Genomic DNA, 19,204 nt, shown 5'->3' with positions numbered 1-19,204 from the left:
TCCTTTGTCTTCAAATTGTTTCTTAATGGGTAAAATATTATTTCAATACATCAGTCTCTGATCTTTTCTCATCACGTTTTCAAACTTCCCAATAAAAGAATGAAAAGAAGCCGGTACTAGTTTTATTTTAGAAGATGAAGCCTCTTTGGAAGAACTAGTATCTGTTTTCCAACTTGCCTTTCCTCATTAAACATTAATGGACACACCTCAATAACCTTGGCCTCTTACTCCAGTGAAGAAACAGGAAAGCAGAATCAACATTCCTGGATTGATAATTAACTAATGATTACAAAGGATTAGGATTTGAGAAATGTTTCCATTTTCACTTGCTAATGATGACTTTACTCAGACTTACAGTTAAGATCCTTAGGGGGCAAAATCTATCTGAGGTGGAAAGAGCATATTCAGGAGGTTCTGGATTAAATTGTTTCTGATGAATCAAGAGACCCACTCTCTGCTGTCATAAACAGGAGGATGGTGGACCAAGGAACCATGGTGAATGTTGTTTCAGGTTGATCCACAATGAGATTATTCACAGCAACAATGATGATGATAAGGTCATGGCTTTCTCCTTCAGCAAGACTTTATGGACCACCTACTATGTGCCCAATAGTAGGATTTGCAAAGATTCTCCTAGTTTTAAATGGGGTCAAAAGTTCTGGCCTTTACTTAAAAAAAAATTATATATTTACATTTTTTTTTCATTAGCAATGATTTAATTACACTTGATCATTGTAAGGTTATAGGAGTCAAAATCCCAGACATAGTCTGACTTTCAAACAACCCCTCTGAGGAAATAGATACCTGTTTTTATCACACAGGAGGTTCCTTACTCACCTCATGGAAGTATGAGGTCCCCAAGACAGTAAAAATGCCATTCAGTTCATCCACCTCTGATTCATACAAACCAATTTCAGAAACACATCTTTTGTATATAGAACTGAATTCCCTTGAATTTTTTAGTTTGGTTTTTTATTGTCATGCCCTTAAATGCCTATGGGATACTGGTCATTGTCAGTCAAACATTTTCAGACAGTAAATGCTTCTAGGCATATGCTCTCATCACAACTCTCAAGGTCATAAATTTCAGACCCCAAGCTTGGTTCAACCTAGGATGACAGCTGTGGAACTATGTAGAGCCTGGACTTGGAGCAGCTGCCCTAAATAGGTTAGGCCTTTGCAGGGGGCTTAGGAGAAGCACAGAGTATTCAAATTGTGTGCTTCCCAAGAAAGGGGAAGGAGGAACACAGGGTGACACACCTAAGGATAAAATAGACTGTCACCACTATGCTACCCCCAGTGCTGTCCATCTGCCACCCCCACCACCGCCAAGCTCACCAGCACAACCATCACCACTACCACCTCACAACCTCTCCCATTGCCAATACCGCCACTGCCATCCCTACAAACGCCACAACCATCGCCATCACCACCTTTGTCACCACCTCTCCCACCTCCAGCACCACCAATGCCACTGTCACCACCATCATGATCACTGTTTGCATTGATGAGGCCCTTTCTATAAGCAGGGTCTGGAGTCAATAGCTTTCTATGAATTTTATCTTAATGAATTCCCATAAAACCCTATGTCATAGCTACAGCTATCAGCCTCATTTTACACATAAGGAAACAGTGACTTTGAGATGCTAAGTTACCCCAACAAAGCCAATGATAATAGAAGTGGCTTGTCACGTGTGACAAGATCCCTTTGTTCTGCCTCCCTCTGCTTTTCTGTTCTTCCTCCAATGGAATACTTTAGGCTGATAGCTTACGGGTTAAAGTTCCTTAGCAAATTAACAAAATGTAAGAAAAAGACTGAGGAAAGAGGGAACAGAGAAGGAAAGAAGAAAAGGAAAGAAGGAAATAAGAAAACAAAACTTTTCTTCTACAGTAAAGTAAAATTTCAATGGCAAATTTTAATTTGAGAGAAAGTTTGTTTACTCTAAAATGTAACTGGTTGAGGCTTTATTCCACCCCCTCCTCCAATATACATCTCTCAGCAGCTTTAGCCAGGAGAAGACAATGGGGGAAGCACTATGGTATCAAATGCATGAAAGGAGGAGAGTGGGGTGGAGGGGTGCAGGCAAAGGAGAAACTGGGTACGGAGGAGAAGCTAAGGCCCCTGGTGAATAGTTTCTTCTGCATGCCCACCCTACTACTCCAGGTCCCCTATTGTCACTTAGGAAGGAGGCAGGTAGACTTTCAGATCTAATATGATTATTTGGAGTTAGAACTCAAGAACAGACCTTATGCCAAGGTAGAATAAAGCTGGTACAGAATTGACCAAATCTTAAATCTGACTGGCAGTCCCTGGTCACAGACACAGAGACATACAAACACCCTTGTGCTGTAGGCGCAGACCTCCCCTCTCAGTCTGGAGGTGAGAGGGCTGCTAGGAAGAGAACCTGCCAAGACCTGACTCCCTGAAGACAACTTCCCTGTAGCATGGCATAAGAACCAACCACTGTTATCTGGTCTCATCCAACTACAACAAGCAAGAAGTTGAGCTAATGTTCAAGTTCCCTACCCGTAACTACTGACCAGAGTGTTGATGAGCTTCTCACACCATTGTTTCTGGCCCAATACCTTCCCTTCCTCCATCAAGAGGCACTCATCTGAAGCATGGAAATACAGAACATTGGAAGTTACTCTCCAATATGATCCCAGACTATCTTTTCAACCTCCCTCCTTAGACACCACCTAACCCAAGTTGTGCTTTTCCCGACTCCCAAAGACTTTGTGTGTTACTCAACCACAGCAGGTCTCACACCCCATAACCCTTTAATACTTGCCAGCCCAGCCCCACATGTTCAAGCCTGTGTTCCACACAGGCTGGAAGTGTCCTTTTATTTTCTCTGCCCTAGTAAGGCTGGTTAAGTGTGGGGGTTCCTTGAGGGTTTGAAGAATGAATGAACAAAATGAGATTTTATTTATTTGTTTGTTTTAGAATAGGGGATTTTTAAAAGTTTATTCATTTATTTTGAGACAGAGAGAGAGAGCACAAGTGGGAGGGGGCAGAGAGAAAGGGAGAGAGAGAATCCCAAGCAGACTCCACACCAGCAGCACAGAGCCCGATGCAGGGTTCAAACCCATCAACTGCCAAGATCATGACCTGAGCTGAAATCAAGAGTTCAACCAACTGAGCCACCCAGGCATTCCATGAACAAGTATCTTTTAATGTTAATCCTCATGTATTTATTTTTAATTTTTTTTAAATGTTTATATTTGAGAGACAGAGAGAGAGAGAGAGAGACAGTGCGCAAGCAGGGGAGGGGCAGAGAGAGAAGGAGTCTGAAGCAGGCTCCAGGCTCTGAGATGTCAGCACAGAGCCTGACGCAGGGCTCAAACCCAGGAGCCGCGAGATCATGACTGGAGCCTAAGTTGGACACTCAACTGACTGAGGCACCCAGGTGCCCTGATGTTAATCCTCATTTAAAAACTGCAACCTAGGGGCGCCTGGTTGGCTCAGTCAGTTGAGCATCCGACTTCAGCTCAGGTCATGATTTCACGGTCTGTGAGTTTCAGCCCCGCGTCGGGCTCTGTGCTGATGGCTCAGAGCCTGGAGCCTGTTTTAGATTCTGTGTCTCCCTCTCTCTCTGACCCTCCCCTGTTCATGCTCTGTCTCTCTCTCAAAAATAAATAAACATTAAAAAAAATTTTTTTTAAATAAAAAATAAAAAAAAATAAAAACTGCAACCTAGATAAAACTAGCATTTCTATGATACACAATTTTCTTCCTGAATAAATATATTTGAGGGAAAAAAGTAAATTGACTTAAATATCAATATCGAAAAAGTGATACATGGGTGTCAGGGCAGAAAATGGGAAGGTCATAATCTGAAAGATTGGAGCTCAGGACCCTCTGCCACAAGGATACCCCTTTATTGCAGTCATCCCTATTTTGTTCCTCCAGCCTGACTGTGCTTCTCCTCCACAGAGATTCGGCTATGGAGGCTGGGTGCAGCTCCAACATCACAGCAAGGTGAGTTTCTCCAAAGTGTGTATGTACCTTGGACCAGGGACATCCTGAGCCTGAGACGTTCTTGCAGGCAGGCCTCCATGGAGCTCAACTCAGGTCCTCTTACTGACTTTGTAGTAGGCAAGGGAGCAGCACTGAGTTTCTCAAAATGACTAGGAAAAATGAGGGTGACTTCAAAGAGCAGGATTTAGGAAACTAAAATTGCAATTTGAGAAGCCATTAAGAAATCTTTTTTTTTCCCTTTCTTTTTTTTTCCCCTCTGCCCTAGAATCAATTTTAGCATTTATTGCTCTGCCTCAAGGAAGAGAGGTGGGCTCCTTCCATAGGTTATTACATTATATTAAGGCCAACCAAATAAATGGCACAGTTTAAGTTTGAGCACAGGCTGGAGAAATTAAACACCGGAGACAAGGAGGAGAAAAGCCATCGCTATTAAGGGTTGAGTTTGGTAAGAGGAAAAGCAAGAGGAGGAAGGGCTGGGGCAAAGCATTCTGCAAATAACAAGGCCCACCTAAAAGTGAGCTGAAGTCTAGCCCTGCACACAGGTCAGGATTGACTTCACTTTCAGAGGCATTTTCTGCTCGGGTGGAGCTCAGAGGGAACATTCCTGAGCTTCCCGCTAGACATAGACAGGCCCTGGGAGCACACCCTGGAGGAATTGTGGTCTGAGAGGACGCAGTTACCATGTGCAGAGGTAACTTGGGAGGAATGTAAATTTGGGGGTCTCACCCCAGATCTACCAACTCAGGGACTCTGAGGGTCAGGATGGCAATCCGTTGTTTTGACAAGCCTCTGGGGATTCTGAGAACCACTGGCTTAGACATTCATTCACTTACTCACTGATTTATATTGACTCCTATTTTGTGTTAGGCCCACCAGTCTAGACACCAGGAATATGCTGGTGAACCAGTCTGAGACACTTGCTGCCCTCATGGTGCTCAAATTCTAGGGGATGACAAATGTGATCACTACAGAGAATGGAATGAAAAACAGTGCTGTGGTTGCAAGTGACTGGGGAAGATTCACTGGGCTGGCTGCTCAGGGAGCCAGCTAAGACTTAGAAGACAGGAAGGAAAAGCCTGGGCAAGTGTCCCTGGATGAGGAATAGCAGTTGTAAAGCCCACCAAATGAGAAAGAGCTGTGTTCAAGGAACAGAAAGGAAGGGAATATGCCTAAATGTAGTGAAAGAGGGAGACGATAGAAAATGAGATTGGTGAGGTAGGCAGGGGCCAGGTCATGGAGGGATGCTGGGGACATGCTGCAGAGTCTGGATTTATTATCAATGCACAGATGCTCTGGAGGGTCTTAATGGCTTAAAAAGACCACCTTGATGGCTCTGTGGAAAATGAATAGAGACAGGCAGAGTTTAGGGAGCCAAGGGGTGTGAAGAAGCCAGAAAGGTGGGCAGAAGCCTCATCAGACGGGGTCTTGAAGAACAGGTGTAGGCCTTTGTACTTGATCCTGAAGGCTGTGGAGAATAAAGAGTTTTGAACATCAGAATCTCTGGGTGGCTCGTTTTCACCTTCATTAAAGAATGCCCACTAAGTGCTGGTTTAGACACTGTGCTACACTCCTCCCATTAAAAGTGCTAGTTCTACCCCAGGAGCTGATGATCTCAGCTGGCCTCAAATCTGCCTAAGGAAGAGAACAGTCTGGGTGGAGCTGATTTCAAGGCTACTGAGAAGCCCCAAATGCAGGACTGGGAAGTCTGTGATTGGTTTTGAAGTCCAGTTTGTAACCTTGGTACTGCATTTGAATGACTTTCATTTCATTTTGTTTTTATGTCAAGAGATTCATAAACAGGGGCGCCTGGGTGGCTCAGTCGGTTGTGTCTGACTTCGGCTCAGGTCATTATCTTGCGGTCTGTGAGTTCGAGCCCCACATCAGGCTCTGTGCTGACAGCTCAGAGCCTGGAGCCTGTTTCGGATTCTATGCCTCCCTGTTTCTCTGCCCCTCCCCCACTCATGCTCTGTCTCTTTCTCTCAGTCAGAACTAAATAAAACATTAAAAAATTTTAAAAAAGAGAGAGAGAGATTCATAAACAGTAAATCTCCTAAAGAAAACAGGAACGAAAACATTTCATATCTACCACCTACATATTTCCAGCAAAATTGGATACAATTAAATAGAACAAACAGTAACACTCTTCTTCCCTCTCAAAAACAAATCAAAACACAACAGAACCGGATCTGTATTTTTCATAATTATAGTGGTCAGGGATTACAGTCACTGGAAAAACAACTTGCAAATGTAAATAAATATGGAAATTAGGCTAAGCAATGAGAAAATCCAGTATTTGGTAGTTGAAATTTCTTTCTGTTCTCCCACATTCTTTTGAACAAATATTTTGTAGCCCCCATGACTGATTTACCTCGGAGACTCTTGTCCTCTGAAAAATCTTTCCAAAACATTTCTCTGGTCTTCCCCATGTGTTTGTCTTCTTAACCTTTGGTTTTTCATTGCTCTTGGAATGAATCGAGCTTTGTTCACAACTAAAACACACCATTTGTCATTTGGTTGAGTATTTATAAAAGTATAGGTAGCAAGTCAGTTTGCATGGCCTCCTTTCAGAGCCGGTGGGTGGGAACATTTCAGAGGGTAGGCATGGGGTCCTTTACAAATCCTTGGGTCAGAAGCATCAAGAACATCCACTGAGTGCTTTTCAGGCCCTTGGGAATACAATACAGACATGCGTGCACATGCACATACACACATACACATTATTTCTGTTTAGCATTTTCACACATACTATTCTGCGTGATCTCATTAGGTTCCTGCTCTCAAGATTATTTCCCCCATAAAGAAAAACCTGGAGCACCTGGGTGGCTCAGTCAGTTGAGTGTCTGACTTTGGCTCAGATTGTGATCTTGTGGTTCTTGATTTTGAGCCCCACCTTGGGCTCTGCTGTCAGTACAGAGCCCACTTCAGATCCTGTCTCTCACTATCTCTGCCCCTCCCCTGCCCATGCTCCATCTCAAAATAAATAAACATTAGAAAGAAAAAGAAAGAAAGAAAGAAAGAGAGAGAGAGAGAGAGAGAGAGAGAGAGAGAGAGAGAGAAAGAAAGAAAGAAAGAAAGAAAGAAAGAAAGAAAGAAAGAAAGAAAGGCCTACCCAGTTTTTCACCTGGGTCCCAAGCTCAGGACCTTCCATCCCTATAGAGTTGAGATGCATTCATCCTCCTGCTGTGGATGTGTTCTCCATTCTGGAAGCTCCCAGAACCCCATGCTATTGGGATTCTTTGGAGGCTTTCTCATGTAGACATGTTCAATTATTAACTCCATTTCTAGAAGTGGTGGGAGGACTGGAAATTCTAAGCTTCTCATCATGGCTTGGTCTTTCTGATGACCAGCTGCCATCCAGGAGCCATCCAGGAGTCTACTCAGAGTCACATCAATAGAACAAAAGATGCTCCTGGTGCTCTACCACTTAGGAATTTATGAGGGTTTTAGCAGCCCTAAGTCAGGGGTTCAAAGACCAAATGTTAAAGTAAGAGATGCTCCTAGGGTTCTTATTACTTAAGAAATTACAAGGGTTTCAGGAGCTTTGTGCCAGGAACCAGGGGCAGAGACCAATAAATATTTTTTCTATTATCTCTCATTCCGTCACTGGGGAGCCAGGAAGCCACTCAAGTGGATAAAGAACACACACCTCACACAGAATGCTTCAGATTCTGTCTCCCTCTCTCTGTCTCTGTCCCTCCCCAGCTCATGCTCTCTCTCTCTCTCTGTCTCAAGAATAAAAAAATAAACTTAAACACACACACACACACACACACACACACACACACACACACACACACTTTTAATGACACATGCAGTACCGGTCATTTGAATACCAGCCATATTGGAACTTATTTGTGGATAGTATTAGAATTAGAATGTGAAGAGCACCTGAGTGGCTCAATCAGTCAAGCGCCTAACTTTGGCTCAGGTCACAAGGTTCTTGAGTTCGAGCCCCACGTTGAGCTCTGTGCTGACAGCCTGGTGTCTCTCTCTCTCTCTCTTTTTCAAAAATAAATAAGCATTTTTTTAATTAAAAAAAAAAGAATTAGAATGTGAAAACCAGAAGTGTCACAGATTAGGGTCCCTGGAAATCAGACTCTGAGACAGAAATTAGCATGCAGGAGGTTTATCAGGAAGTGTCAGACAATGGACACCAGTGGGAAGTGAAGAGAACGAAGCAGGATAGAACAGAAGGCAATGTTGAGCTGTGATGTTTCAATGGAGCCTCAGCCAACCCTACCTGGAGCTCTAAAGCTAACCTTCAGAACTGTCCCAAGTTGGGGGTGTGGGAGGACAAAGAGAGGGGCCTTTATAACTCTGTCAACCAGTCATTGGAAGTGGGCTGCCCTGGAAATGAAGCAGGACCTGGAGGGAGGGAGGTGACTCTTCTCAACTGAGGCAGTCTTCCTATCTCCCCATAGGGGCTGATAGCCCAGAGCTGTTGGCAACACTCCCAGAAGCTAGGAGAAAAGGTCTTTTATTCCTGCAGGAGGATTGGAGCAGCATATTACACCATCCTGGGAAGAGACCTTACACATCACTTACTCTAAACTCTTATTTTATAGTTAGTATCTGAGGTTCTGGGAGGTTAAGTGTTTACACATAGGATCCTGGTCTCCTGACTTCTTCAATACCATGATTTCTATTATGTCATGGTGTTCTGGCTTTAAAAATATTAGAGGTATATTTGAAATGGTTTTTCTGGGTGGCAATCGTTGGTTGGGAAGCTTTTAAAAAAAGAACTTGGTTTTCTTTAGAGAGTTTAGAAAAATGAAATTTTTTTGTGGGTTGAATAAATTAGAGCAGCTTACTCCAATTATTTGGTTGTCAGTTTAGTTTAAGATCTTGGTTGACACTGATGTTAACGTTAAAAACATAACCCAAGAGACTCCTCTGTCCTACCCCCAGCACCAAGTGCTGCCCTCTGAGGCACATTTGCAGCCCTGAAAAGACACTGGGTCCCCAAATGTAAAGTGAGAGGGATCAAGAATTGATTCTTAACAATGGCTGTCAGGTCCCAAAATTCTGGCTGAAGAAACAATGAGAATTGGGAGCCTATTATGGGATAGAGCCGCTTCTCTGTGGTACTTGACAGTCAGAAAGACTTCTGCTGACAGTTACTGTCATTCATCAGCCTTACCATGGATCCAACAGGAAGGATGTGGAGAGAGAGGTTTAGTGAGTCTGATTTTCCTGCCATGCAATGAGTACAATCCCCTCAAAAGATCAGAACGTTTAGGAAATGATAGTAACTAACCTTTGCCTACTAGATAGCCCCCAATTACCAATATCAGTGTGGTGGTGTGGAAAATGGCTCCATAAACTTGGGTCTTATCCCCGCCCTAAACCAACTTAGTGTATGACTTTGGACAAGTCAATGCATCCATAAGATGCAAGAGTTGAACTAAATGACTCATTTCTGCTTTAATGTGCTCTTCTTTGTCTGAAACCAAAACTTACTCATCTATCTCCCAGAAAAACCCAAACTCCTCCCCTGCCATTGATAATATATGGTAAAATTTGGTCCAAAATGATTGAGCATATTCTCTGAAGTGCTAAATTCTTTACTAACATTCTACTATTGGGACACCTGGGTGGCTCAGTCAATTAAGGCTCAGGTTGTGATCTCACAGTTCATGAGTTTGAGCATTGGGTTCTCTGCTGTCAGCACAGAGACTGCTTCAGATCCTCTGTCTTCCTCTGTCTTTGCCCCTCACCCGCACACGCACTCTCTCTCTTTCTCTCAAAACTAAATAAACATTAAAAAAAATTTTTTAAACATTCTATTACTGAATCTCCTATTTCACTCAGTGTTCTAAGATGCAAACAAAAGAACCCACTCTAGCTTGCTTAAGTGGAAAGGCAGCTCACAGACCTCCTGGGAGGACAAAAGATCAATCCATGAGGCTGTGCTAACATGCACAATGCCCAATCATACCTGGGTGGGGGGGGGGGGGGGCTGTGTCAGCAAAGATGCAAGTGCTGCCTCTTCTAGCCAGAGACAGGAACCTCACACTCAGGCTGAGACTGGAGACCAAAGTGCTACCATTTCTGCTCTAGCCACGTCTGATACCTCATACAGCACCCATACCAGAAGGTAGCTTTTACACGCATGCTAGTACCCTCACTACAAGGGAGGCTGGGAAAGTGAAGTCGGGAATCTCCCTCATAAACTTCCCTTACACATAGAAGTGTTCCAAGGATGCTGGGTGGCCACAAGCATGACAAATATAATCATCTACATTTTGCAAATAGAAAAAGTGAGTCTTCAGCCCAGAAATCCCCTAACTTGGCCAATTCTACTGTAGTAAGTATTTTCATGAGATTTAAACCCAGGTTTGTCAGAATACATGCTCTTCAGCACTCTGCTATTCTGATTATTTTATGGTGTTTAAGCTTCCCTATTTAGGAGTAAAAGAAACATAAAGCCTCTAATTTGGCAAATAAAAGTTTATTTCTTGATTTTTTTCTTTTACCGTCATTCCTCTCCCCTCCCTTCTTCACCAAATGGAAAGACATGTGTTCCTATATTCTCTTTGTGCAATCAGTATCATTCAAGATTCTTGGTGGCAAATAACAAAAACCAACAATGGTTAGTTTAAGCAGAAAAGGAATTAGTTGCAAGTATTTTAAGCCCCTCAAGAATTACACATGCCTAGGGAACCACAATCATAAGATGTGCAGGTGATTGAAGCCACAGCCAATGCCACACCACAGGACTAGCCTGGCTAGGGCATTGCTGCCTCCTAGCTGGACACTGGACACTGCCACTGGTACCACTGCCAATGGACACAGCATGTAGCCACTGCTGGCATCGCTGGGAGAATAAATTCACTGATCCTGTCTTTTTGCATCCCTTGATCTTGATTAAAACCCAAGCATTGACTGGTCAAGCTTGGGGCAAGGAGAGAAAGTATTGGAGCTTTGGGGCTTTATCAAAGGGAGTCTGGGACCTGCCTCCACCAAGACTCTCACAGGAGATTCCCCAATCTGGGAAGGTTGTTCAGATGCTGCCAAGGTCAGAAAAGGATGGGAACTGAAATCAATCCTGATGTCCAGAGACTCAAGTCTGCCGAGTTGTAGACATCTCAGTTACACAAGTCACTTGCTTGCTGACCTTTTCCACAGCCATCAGAAATGAAAACATAGGGTCACCTCGGTGCCTCAGTTGGTTAAGTGTCTGTCTTTGGCTCAGATCATGATCTCACGGCTCATGAGTTCAAGCCCTACATCAGGTTCTGTGCTGACAGCTCAGAGCCTGGAACCTATTTCAGATTCTGTGTCTCCCTCTCTCTCTCGGTCCCTCCTCTGTTCACTCTCTGTCTCTCTCTCTGTCTCAAAAATAAATATACATTAAAAAAAAATTTACAAAGAAATGAAACATGAATGTGAGGTCTTACTTATGCATGCCAAATATGAACGGTCTGCCACACGTGAAGGTAAAAAGTAGCTGGCTTCCTCCATGTAGGAGGCAGGGAAGGTCTTATCCATGGAATAGAAGGATGGAGAAGGAAGCTGTGGCAAGGCCTGTGTGCAACTCATGATCAAGCCAAGAGGACGAGCAGAAGGGCAGAGGACTCCACCAAGCAGAGCACAAGGCCTCTGATCACCACATACCCACTAGGCCAAATTATATAGGGCCCAAAGGCAAGTCTGAGCCCCTGAAGCACCACAGAGGTAGTGTGCCCTCAAAGCAGGGGAATATCAGGGGATAGTCTAGTCCCTAATTAGCCATACATCATGAATAGCAAGTACTTACAATAACCAACACTTAACATGTGTCAGATACTTCACTCAGTACCTTATATGGATTACCCATTCCATGCTTACAACATCCCTTTAAGGTAAGTAACATTATTCCTATTTTAGAGATGAGAAAACTGAGTCTCAGAGATGTTTTTTTAACTTGCTCAAGGCTACACAGTAAGTGGTAGAATGGTGATTTGTACCTGATGACTCTGATATCAAAGACCTGGATAAGACTTTTCCCTTTTCTCTAGGGATCACCAAATGGAAGTCCAATTTAGAGGATCCCTGCACTGAGTATTAAACATGGTGTACACAGGCAGACATGGTGCTGGTGGAAGCCAGCAGCTCAGCACCAAATTTCATACATGCTACTAAAGTGATTCACTTCATTGCCTGCCTCCTACTGCAGGTGTTGACATCAGTGAGACTTGCTCTGCTAGATAAATCATTTACTGTCACTACCCATCTGTTGCTCCTCTATAAAACAAAAAGGTTGGACTAGATGTCTATCTTAGAGGCCCTTTCCAAATCTAAAATGTTATGGATCTGGATTTTTCCAGACACTGGGCCATCCTCTCAGGTCTTGCAGCCAGCAGTTCAGATCAGCAAGGTGACCAGCCATCCTCAGTATGCAGCCCCAAAGGGCTATGGCCATGACCTTTTTCTCTCTATGTCCAGCCACAGACACTCACAGAGCACACCCCTTTGATTCAAAGTCAACATTAAGGCATGAGGATAAAAAGCTGAGGCCTGTTAAATGAACAGACTTCTACTTCTTTGAGGACTAAGTAAAAACCCCTAAAAACATTAGGGGAGAACCATGTTCCAAAGCATACAATGAAGAATAAGTAAGCTTAGGCCACCTTTTGCTGATGTGAGTTTTGTCTCCTAGGGGGAAGCAAAGATGCTGAAAGATGGGAGGGTCTTCAGAGTGGTCCAAGAGAACTGCTGGGATCCAGAAGTTCGTATTAGAGAAATGGACCAAGCAGGTACTTACGACAAGAAATGCTACCAATGTTTGCATCTAATGTAAAAGGAATGTCTGTGTCTAAAATGTGTTGACCACCACTTGATGTGATTTGTGTGATAAACAGCTTCTGATTGCCTTTTTACCATGGGCCAGCCTATTACAGCTTTGCTGGGGGAGGGATGGGACCTTCCACTTACAATGTTTTTAGAGTGTGGATTTAAATTTTTTTTTTTATTAGGTATAACCTATTTTAAAGTAGAATGCTATGTCATCAAAAAAGACAAAAGTGGTATTTTATTACTTTAAACTTTTTAACTTCAAATGTCTTTACTTACTATAAAGTCAAGTAAAACAGTAAAAATTAGAATTCACAGATTAAGGATGCCAATTGCTTGTTTAGTCAGATTTGGGAATCCATTTTCTTTCTATGGTTTGTCTCAGTGCACAGTACACAGAACATCCCCATTGACATATAAGGGGTGGGAAGGGTAATAGTTAAAAAGAAAGTTAATCATATAATCTCAGAATACTCTACAATGAAACTAATCCAGAACTCTGAAAGAGGAGAATTAGGAAATTCTTGTTTCAAAGCTGAATCACTAACAATTTCTAAGAACTGCTTGGTTTTCCTTATCTTATATTTAAGATATAAAGGATTTATAATTTAAAATTAGAATTAGAATTTAAAAGAATTTCAGGGCCACCTGGGTGGCTCAGTCAGTTAAGTGTCCAACTCTTGATTTTGGATCAGCTCATGGTCTCACAGTTAGTGAGATCAGGCTGCATGTCAGGCTCTATGCTGACAGCGTGGAGCCTGCTTAGGACTCTCTGTCTCTCCCTCTGTCTCTGCCCCTCCCCCACTCTCTCTCTGTCTCTCTCTCTCTCAAAATAAATAAACTTTAAAGAAAAAATAATTTCAAAGACTATCTAAAATAAGGTATGATGGCCATGTTGTGCTTTCACTTATTACTACCTGGTTGACTGTGCCACCTGAGGAACATATGCTCCAAGAAGCTACACTGAGCCTTCTGGACATGCAAGAGCTGTGCCCATGTGCTATGACGGGGAACTCACCACTGCAACACCATCAGGCCTAAAATTTGACATTAGTGGTCTAGATTTAAAATGGAAAACAAAGAATGCATATACATAAATGAAAGAGCAGTTTAGAATTAGCAGCTTCTTTATCAAAGACCAATTTATAAGATCTTCAAATATATACAGAGACAGCAGAAGATGTTTTATTCCAAAGTCTGCACAAAATGAGTAACCTGCCAGCCCCAAATGAGGAGGTAGTCTCTAGCATGTTAGAATTTGTTCTAGGATTGGGGCACCTGGATGGGGTACCTGGATGGAAGTTAAGCATCCAACTTCAGCTCAGGTCATGATCTCATGGCTTGTGAGTTCGAGCCCTGCACTGGGCTCTGTGCTGACAGCTCAGAGCTCAGAGCCTAGAGCCTGCCTCCAATTCTGTGTCCCTCTTTCATTCTGCCCCTCCCCTGCTCATGCGTTCAGGCACTCTCTCTCTCTTTCTCTCTCAGGAATAGATAAACATTAAAAAAAAATTTTTTTTTTTTAAGAATTTGGTCTAGGGGCACCTGGGTGGCTCAGTCAGTTGGGCGTCTGACTTCGGCTCAGGTCATGATCTCACGGTCCGTGTGTTCAAGCCCCGCGTCAGGCTCTGTGCTATCAGTTCGGAGCCTGGAGCCTGCTTCGGATTGTGTCTCCCTCTCTCTCTGCCCCACCCCCACTCACGCTCTGTCTCTCTTTTTCAAAAAATGAATAAAAATTAAAAAAATTTTAAAAAAAAGAATTTGGTCTAGGATACTTTTGGTCAGGTACTGCTTTACATATATTTTTTAAACAATTAAAAATATATTTAAATGGCATTTAGGGGCGCTTGGGTGACTCAGTTGGGTAAGCATCCAACTGTTGGTTTTGGCTCAGGTCATGATCTCACAGGTTCGTGAGTTAGAGCCCCATACTGGGCTCCAAGCTGACAGTGCAGAGCCTGCTTGGAATTCCTTCTCTCTCTCTCTCTCTCTGCCCCACCCCACACACATATGCGCTCGCTCTCTCTCTCTCAAAATAAATAAATAAAGTTTAAAAAATAAAAAAAAAACCTGGCATTCAAATTGAACATTGCAGAAAGTCTGAAGCATTTCTGTAGACTATTCCACAGAACACAAGAGTATATGCCCCAGTTCTAGAAGTATATGGGGTGGGAGGGGAGCAAGACAGAACAAGCTTCCCAGACCTAGAGCAAAGAGCAAGGTTTTGCTCTAAATGTGAAGCTTGAGGGGCCCCTGCGTGGATCGGTTGGTTAAGTGTCTGACTTGGGCTCAGGTCATGATCTCGCGGTCCATGGGTTCGAGCCCCGCATTGGGCTCTGTGCTGACAGCTCAGAACCTGGAGCCTGCTTCAGATTCTGTGTCTTCCTCTCTCTCTCTCTGCCCCTCCTGGCTTGTGCTCTACCTCCAAAAATAAATTTAAAATGTTAAAAAATAATTTAAATGTGAAGTTTGAGCAAGGACCCACCCTTTCAAAGAAAACTTAGTGGAAATGACACTCAGATAACTGGTGTCAGAACCACTGCCTATGACTGCAGTTTAGATGAAGTGTGCTTCCTTCAGTTTTTGTTTTGTGTTTAATTCCATGGCTATCCTTGAGAGAACCATTGTGACTAACCTTTGCTGAGCATTTACTTTGTGCTAGGCACAGCTCTCAGCACCTACCATGTATTAACTCAATTAACTCACTATAACAACACTAGGAGATAGTATCTATTATTATGCCAATTTTATAGATGAAGAAACTGAGGGACGGAGGTTAAGCAATTTGTCCAATATCACACAGCTTGTAGGGAGCAGAAACAGGATTTGAACCCAGGCAGTCTGACCCAAAGGCTTAACAACTATATCCTACCACCTCCATGGAGGTAAGAAAATAAAATGATGAAGGCCCAGCATAGAAGATTCCAGAAATCCATGCCATCTTCACCGGGAGGGAAATGTAACTGGCAGCCACTGGGTCTCTTCACTACAAGATCCAACACAGAGCTGAGAAAGACCAAAATAAGATATCAATGAGATGACATTTTTGTGTCTCCAAAGCCCTCAACTAGGTTGAATTCTTCTTGAAGCTGGTTCTGGAACCAACCCAGGAAGGTTAGAATTGGTGAGGGATGGAGTGGGAGCTCAGTCCTCTCTACATGAAGGAAGCTAAAAGTCCCAGAGAAGTCAGAGGGATGTGAGCACATACCTGCTCACATTTAATCCTCCCTCAACAGTACCAATTATTACCTAAGGAATGCAAGGAGGTTAAGTAATTTTCTCAGGATCACACAGCTAGTAAATGGCAGAGCTAGGATTGTACCTACGGCCGCTTCTCTCATTCCACCACAAAAGCTTTCCCCAAACCTCTCTCAGGATAAGGATTACCTGTGGTGCTTGCTAAAATTCTTTTTTGGGCCCCATCCACTGAATCAGAATGTCCAAAGGAGGGCCTAGGCACTTTTTTTTATAACAACATCCCTTACCATTTTAATCAACAGGTAAATTTGGGGAATATCGTGCTATGTCATAGGGTCCAAGACCCCTGTTTTAAAACATATAAGCTCCAATTAGATTAGATTTGGTTTTTTTCCCTTTCAGCTCCCAGAGACCAAAGAATATGTATCCAAACCAACCAACTCACAAATTGTGCAATTTACCATGCTAACATGAGATCTATGACATGCAATGGCCACTGGGGTGTAGGGAAAGAGCAACGCTGGACAGGAGCCTCATTCCACCACTTTTAAGCCATGTGACTTCACACCTAATCTACAAACTGTAGAAATGAAATAGAGCAATGTAAGCAAAAATATTCAGGTAAAACGTAAAGATTTTACAATTGAAAGGAGCTTATCTCTTTTCTACTAATCAATGAACGTAAATATTATCTTGTAACAATGTTTTGACAGTGCTCTCTAATCAAACACTGTCATCTCTAGTCCTCACTAAATAATAGTTTATTCTTTCATTCATTGGGTCTGGTCTACATGCCAGATACCTCTCTGGACACTAGAGATAAAGACAGGCTCACGTGGTTTTTACCTTGAAGGAGGGGAAACCACAGAGTGAGCCACTAAACACAGTAGTGACAGACTGCATAGAAAAGGAAAGGAATGGAACAATGGGTGAGAGAGTGGCTGGAGTTGGGGAAGACCTCTCTGAGGAGCTGACATTTCAACCAAGAACTAAAGGTGAAAAGGAGCCTATCCTATGATGAGCCAAAACAAGAGCATTCCAGGCAGGTGGAACAGCAGGACAGTAAAGTGCTCCAAAGAACAGGCAGGAGGCCAACAAAGAGCAATGGGAGCCCTGGGAGAGACTGTGTGGGGCCTCCTACACCATGTTCAAGTCTAGATTTTACTCTAAGTGTGATGAAAAGTCCTTGGAAGCTTTAAGCAAGGAAGTGACTTGATCTGAGTTTTACCTCTTACTCTGATTTCCGAATAGAGAACAAACTGTACGAGAACAAGAATGAGGGTAGGAGACCAGTTTGGAGCTTCTGCAGTGGTCCACATACGCCTGTGGCTTGGACCAGGTAGTAGCAGGAAATGGGAAAGATGGGCAATGAAAGGAACTGGAGTAGAGCTAACAGGACTTGCTAGTGGGTTGGATGTGGGTAAGGCAGAAGGAGGAACCAGCTCGGTTGGGCAGCATCTCTCCTAATACCCCAGCTCCAGGAGCTTGAAGACAAGAGATTTTAGGCATCCTGGTTGCTGGATTCTGGGACCAAACCCAGAGACCCATTCTGGGCATTCCATTCCAGACAGTGGGACTCCACCCAGAGTCCCTTAGGAGATGAATTAAAAGGGAAGGTGGCTAAGAAACTGTCACCCATGAACTAAAATGAAAAGCTCTGAAAGAATTAATGGAAAAATGACTTGCTTAAATAAAACTTCACAGGAAGGAGGGTAGAAATAGCTCTTGACAAATGGGGCAAATTAATTTTTTCTTGAATGATGTCATTTTTGTCCAGTCTTCATCCCTTCCCCTAGACTTGGGGCTGAGGGATAAGGGAGGCCTGCGGCAGAGAGCCTGAAAGAAGGGAGACAGGGAGGAACAGCAGGGAAGGGGAGATTGAGATGGAGACTTCCTGGGCCTGGGGAAATGCCAGAAGAGTGACTGGACTATTCATGTCATTGTCTTTGTCTTTCTTTGTGTCTGTGTCTAGGGGTGACCGTGCAAGCTCTTTCCACAGTTCCTGTCATGTTTAGTTACTGGGTAAGTGTGAACCTGAAATCATCTCCTTGGTGGATGGAGGCCCATGTCAGGCTCACAAGAGAGTAGACAGATTCCTCAAGTCTTGACATCACCCCCCCACACACACCAATTCTCCTTCTCTTTAGAGACCAGCAGTCACCCCCAGCTTCTCACACTGCAGTGTCGCTTCCCCAGCCTTTTTCCTAGTCATGTTCTTGCTCTAGACCCGCACGGTCCAGAATGGTAGCCAGGAGCCACGTGTCAGTAAGTGACTTATATTACATTTCCACTGAATGGGTCAGTTCTAGACTCAACCTTAATCCCATCAGAACTTGCCTGTCTCATGATTCATTCCTGCACTGCCTTGCTGAGTAAATGACAAGCAAGTTTATTCTGAGACGACAATGATTACAGAGTGAGAGCGATAATAATGGCCTCATATGTTGCCTCTCCCAGGGAAACACACAGTTCAAAATGGGATTCCTGCAGTTGGATGCCTTTCCCCAAGTGATCAAGTCTCACATGCTGAGTTTCAGGCATGATCGCAAGCCTGTGGAAGGTCATTTTTGTACATAGCTGGGGGTGCACTAAGTATCCATTCAACCAAGTAAATATTCATTTGTGTTGTGATTTAAGGAGCAATGGAAATAGCACCTGCTCCCACATAGTTCCCCCCACCTGTGCTCATAGTCCAGCATTAGTATTTTAGTCTTTATCTGTTCCTGTGATTAGACTCATTCTTTAAAATAAAAATGCCCTAAGATTTCAATATGGTCAAACTTATAAGATTGCATACCATTTTGACTGGACCACTGGAATTTCAAGAGAGTACCAAATTCCTGGCAGTGGGGTGGGATGAAGTTAAAAGGAAAGAGAACAACAAAGAAGGGAAAGTTAGGGGAACAGAGAGCCAACCATCTACATTCAACATTTTGCTAAGGTAACTCTTGAGTGTCACCGCCAATGGGAAGGATGGAGAGGAACACAGACAGGGACAGGAGGGGGTCCCATGATGAGGCATGACAAGGAGGTGTGCTGCTGGTGGTGTGGGGCACTCACCAGGCCTTGCCTCCTGCCTGGAGGAGCTGTGGTGCTCTGTGTTCAGCCTTTCAGGCCCTTGTCTGAGCTGGGATGGGCGGGGGAGTGTGGCCCATCCTCATTCCATCTCTTCTACAGAATGACAGCAGGTCCAGTAACTGTGTCTATCCCTTCCAATGATAGCTTCAATTTTCTAATCAATCAGCAATATAC

The 19,204-nt window shown here is 43.5% G+C and overlaps 1 protein-coding gene across 1 annotated transcript in view; it reads left to right on the top strand.

Annotated features, from left to right (window-relative positions):
* The window catches only part of ACMSD (aminocarboxymuconate semialdehyde decarboxylase), a 53,838-nt gene that overhangs the window by 2,266 nt on the left and 32,368 nt on the right, over window positions 1-19,204 (top strand). Inside the window, exons 2-4 of the mRNA XM_078451358.2 lie at window positions 3,938-3,982; window positions 12,624-12,720; window positions 17,925-17,974. Of these exons, the coding sequence (XP_078307484.1) occupies window positions 3,938-3,982; window positions 12,624-12,720; window positions 17,925-17,974 (192 nt within the window). The remainder of the gene's footprint in view (window positions 1-3,937; window positions 3,983-12,623; window positions 12,721-17,924; window positions 17,975-19,204) is intronic.

This window comes from Panthera onca, chromosome C1 (assembly GCF_046562875.1).
Source record: "Panthera onca isolate mPanOnc1 chromosome C1, mPanOnc1 haplotype 2, whole genome shotgun sequence".
NCBI lineage: Eukaryota > Metazoa > Chordata > Mammalia > Carnivora > Felidae > Panthera > Panthera onca.
Note: the sequence above shows the minus strand (reverse complement) of the source record. Positions and strands in the feature narration are given on the sequence as shown.